General features: G+C 35.6%; 1 protein-coding gene across 1 annotated transcript; it reads left to right on the top strand.

Annotated features, from left to right (window-relative positions):
- The first annotated feature begins 1008 nt into the window (after window positions 1-1008).
- LOC111629981 lies at window positions 1009-2058 on the top strand. The gene is made up of 3 exons (XM_023373958.1): window positions 1009-1299; window positions 1371-1524; window positions 1599-2058. The coding sequence occupies exons 1-3, from the start codon at window positions 1101-1103 to the stop codon at window positions 1672-1674; spliced, it is 429 nt and encodes a 142-aa protein (XP_023229726.1). The 5' UTR covers window positions 1009-1100; the 3' UTR covers window positions 1675-2058.
- The last annotated feature ends 2133 nt before the right edge of the window (window positions 2059-4191 follow it).

Genomic DNA, 4191 nt, shown 5'->3' with positions numbered 1-4191 from the left:
TGCTTTTATGATTTTATATCTACTGTAAAATATTATAATATATTTTATTAATTTCATCAACAGATTAACTTTGAAAAAAATCGGAAGTTGGCGTTAAATCAATGCCTGATATATATGGATGAATATTATTTTTATAAATATTTTATATTCAAATTACATCATTTCTATGACCAAGGGCGGCGTAAGGCATGGACGACGTGGGCCACCGCCTATGCCTCGCGGTCCGAAGGGCCTCGCGCCTCGAAGGTTTATACATTAGTTAAAAGCCGTGAACGGGACGAAAAAATTTTACTCGTCGTAAAACGATAAATAATTTGTCAAATTTTTATTCATAAAAATGCAGTTTCNATTCAGTAATGCGGTTTATCATTGATGAGACAGAATTATTAATCAATCAATAATTAACGTTATCGATTGAAGTCCAACGCGTTTACAATGGGGGAACATAAATATTAAAACATTATAACAAATATCAGTTATTTAACTCCTTACGGGGGAATATGTTTGGTTTGAAATAACGTGACTTTCGGTTTGCATCGAAAGTTGATATACAGTTAATCGGGGTCTCCTGCCCCTAAGGTTTCCATGTCTGGGCTCGTCTTTCATTTATCTCACTCCATTCTCGAGATTAAGGAAAGACGGACAGACGGGCGATAGTGTGAATTTATGTCTACAAGTTTTTTCAAGTTACAGCCCAATAAAAATTGCACTATATTAAGGCTAATAGATTTTCTACGCGGTTTATTTTTAAACATGGTCAATTTTGTGAAATTTTGCAGGAAGGTTTGTGTATTAAGGGGGTTGATGCTTTTAAATTTTGGTGGTGAAAGATCCAGGGATGGGGAGATAGAGAGAGGGTGTCATATCTCGAGTGGGGGTCGAACTTAAAATGAAGATTTTATTCGTTATTAACATTTAGACTCGTACAATTTGGAATTTTGTTGTAAGGGACATTTAAAAGTTATTTAATTTTCTTTTCAAGATTTAACGCTGTACATAGTATAGAAATTTTCAAATTAAAGGTTTTCCTTATTAATCCCGATTTTTATTTTATTTTATAGGAGTGTATAAGATCGAAGTCATGCGTGTACGGTGCAATCATGCAACTAATCGAGAGATCTCTTTATGTTTACCGAGCGATTAGACTACACAATTGTTTTATATTTAATGTGGAGTCCACAGATATTCTCTTCGTAAATTTAATTCGATATTTAGTTGCTTTTCGAGACGATATTAGAAATATCACAGAAAATGTGGAAGAATTTTACGTTATGAAACTTCAGTTGGCATTACGAGACGGTACTTTATATTGTTTGTTACTTTATTCATTTCCTTTTAGACGTAACGTAAGCCATCCTTTTTCTCTTTAGATGTAGTAATGATGGACACAAATTTAACAGTTAGAAGACGTTCGCGTAAAATGCTGGAAAATATTGCGAAAAAAGTATTAAAATTGATGAAAGAGAGTTCGGGACATTCCCTCTTCGAAGGTAAAGAAAACTTTCAGGAAATTGAATCGTTAAAGTAAGTATTTATTGCTTTCTCTTGTTTAACAAAGAGATTTTCTCATTCCACAAATATATTTACAATTTTTCCAGCTTGTTTCGTTATTCTTCGGATATTCCAGAATATTGTCGTCCATATAATAATATAAATTTTTGCGTTAAAATATGAATGTAAAACTCTCGTAATTTTATATACTCCTCTTCAAATTTGAATGCAATTGACTTTACAAGTTTTAAATATTTTATGCCTAAGATAAGGTGTTTATATACATTATATACAGAAAGATAAAAATAATTTTAAAATATGGTATTCTTTTATACTTGAATGGATTTAAGAGATGGAAATCATCACTCGAAATTTTTACTGTTTTTAATCAATTTGTCGACAAAATGTTTTGTGTTTTATAATAATTTTTATTGTTTTTAAAGAGAATAAATAGTTTAATATTTGAAAAATCTGGGTTGTTGAATTCTTTATGAATCATTTTATCACATTGTTATAATGGAAAATAATTTGCTCTTGAGAATTTATCCAAAAATGTAGGGGTACCCGGGGCGGAATGGTGTAGCTAAATAAGTTAAAATTATGTCAACAATAAAAGAAAAATAACAAAAATATTACATTACATCTTTTATTTATTATATTTGGCACATAATTATTTAAATTAGAGTTTAAAAAATCAATAATTTTGTATGAAAAATAAATCATTAAAAAAAATCTTGCCCACGTCCCGTTTCGCCCCTCACTCGGGGCAGAATGGGGTATGAGATTAGTGCTCAAATATTAGAAAAAAAAACATTAGTCTCGTTGCTTATAAAACTCGCAAACCAGCGCAGAATCGTCATCGTCGCTGTCAAAACCCGTACAAGACATACGAGCCCATTTTTTGCACGCGACAAATGAACATTAACCCTTAATTGACTGTGAGTAAGCCTCGGTGCAGTAAAGGCGAGTCGTATTATCTTCTCCTTCCGAGCAATCCTCCCCTTGTTCTACTTTTTTACTAGACTTTGTTTTTTTCCCCTTTTCCTTTACGGGAAACCGTCCCATTGTGCCCCAAAGCATACGCTTCTAAAAATCAAGTAGAGAAAAAGTTTACGATTACTTTTTGCGTTATTTCATTTTTAAAATACAAACAAATCTTTAATAAACTATATAAATTTGGTTAAATTATAAAATATACCATATACTTTCATTGTTTTAATGTCGATACACTTGTAATTCCATCAAAAAATCACGACGTAAGACGTGGCGTGCTGTGACATTTGATGATAGGGAGGCTGGTTTATGTAAGAAGCTGACTTCCAGGGCAATCAGTTAATTGCGCGTCAGTGATGGTCTAAAGTCTATTCGTATTCGTTTGTTCGATAAACCAGTAAAAACCGTAGACTTCTCTAAATTAGTAAATTAGACTTATCCTAAATTAGTAAATATAAGTATGACAAGAGGAAAAAACAAACGAAAAAACCTCTTGCCTTCTTATCCTACGTTAGTAATATTCTTCAGAAATAGCAAAGGAAAAAGTCGTTCGCATCTCTTACGAAGCGACGCTTTTTCCTTTCCATCTTTGTCCACACCGAACGAGAGGATCCCACTCGTTGGAAAAGGGAGGAATGATCGAAACATTCCTCCCCTCTCAGTGCGTCAAAGATGATGTCGTCAACATGGAGACATTTCACCTTTCGGAACACGTCCGAATGGCGAAATGTTTCCTCTCCGTTCAACGCGGAACAGAGAATGCTGTCGACATCCGCTATTCCCGAAGGCGATCCCGTGAAAAAAGAACCCCTTCCGCAATCGACGGAAGAGAGTTCCTCTCCCGCTCAAAGGGGGAAAAGACCCTCTCTTCATCGATTGCGGAAGGAAAACGCCCTTCACACTTCTTCATCTTCTTGGGCCGCAGCCAACGCCAAAACCGCCAGCTCTTCATTCTGTAAAGAAACAAATATATATATATATTAATGAGATACGGAAATACTTAACGCAGAAAAAGATCAAGATTATACTCACGGCGGATCGGAATTCGTGTAGCCAGGCCCGCCGTAAGCGGCGTGCAAGGCGTGCACCGCACGCGGGCGGCACGTCCAGGGGGCGGCAAAGAACCTTTCTGGCAAGCTCAGCATAGGTAGTCGTAGTTAAACAGGGGGCGGCATAATCGGTATTGCACACGGGCGTTCAAACAGCTAGCGGCGCCCCTGCGTGTGGCTCGCGTTAGATCCTACCGGAAATTGCTAGAAGGTTCGAACTGCATTTGCAGTAGAGACGACCGACCCGCTCTTGCGTATATCTGTATTTATTTGTACGACAGAAAAGTAGCCATGCGCAAAAGGCACTCGTACTCGATCTCGAGCCCAAGTCGAAACGAGTGTTTCGTTCTAGATAGGGTTTCTCATTTTCCGGTCATTTTGCTTGTCCCGGGATCCCGGGATAAAAGTGAACTGTTTCCCGGAATCCCGGGAAATTCCGGGATAGAATTAATTATTTTTAAGGTATACAAAATATCTTGAAATCAAATGATATAATTATTTTCCATTTTTTAAAGTAATTTTAAAGTTCTGTAACCTCCAAAATCATATTAATAATGCTGTGTAAGGTCTATAGGCCTATAATAAAAATTACCTTTAAATAACGTAGAAATTTTCACAAATAGAAAAAAATTAATTAAAGTTTGCTGGAAACTGCATA

The sequence above is a fragment of the Centruroides sculpturatus genome, unplaced genomic scaffold (genome assembly GCF_000671375.1).
Source record: "Centruroides sculpturatus isolate CEXI.00-Female unplaced genomic scaffold, Cexi_2.0 scaffold656, whole genome shotgun sequence".
NCBI lineage: Eukaryota > Metazoa > Arthropoda > Arachnida > Scorpiones > Buthidae > Centruroides > Centruroides sculpturatus.
This window is presented reverse-complemented; position numbering and strand designations above follow the sequence as displayed.

Coding starts and splice junctions, on each gene's coding strand:
- LOC111629981 (XM_023373958.1), top strand. CDS start 1,101: ATGCAACTAATCGAGAGATCTCTTTATGTTTACCGAGCGATTAGACTA. Junction 1,300..1,370: donor TCAGTTGGCATTACGAGACG/GTACTTTATATT, acceptor TTTTCTCTTTAG/ATGTAGTAATGATGGACACA. Junction 1,525..1,598: donor CAGGAAATTGAATCGTTAAA/GTAAGTATTTAT, acceptor CAATTTTTCCAG/CTTGTTTCGTTATTCTTCGG.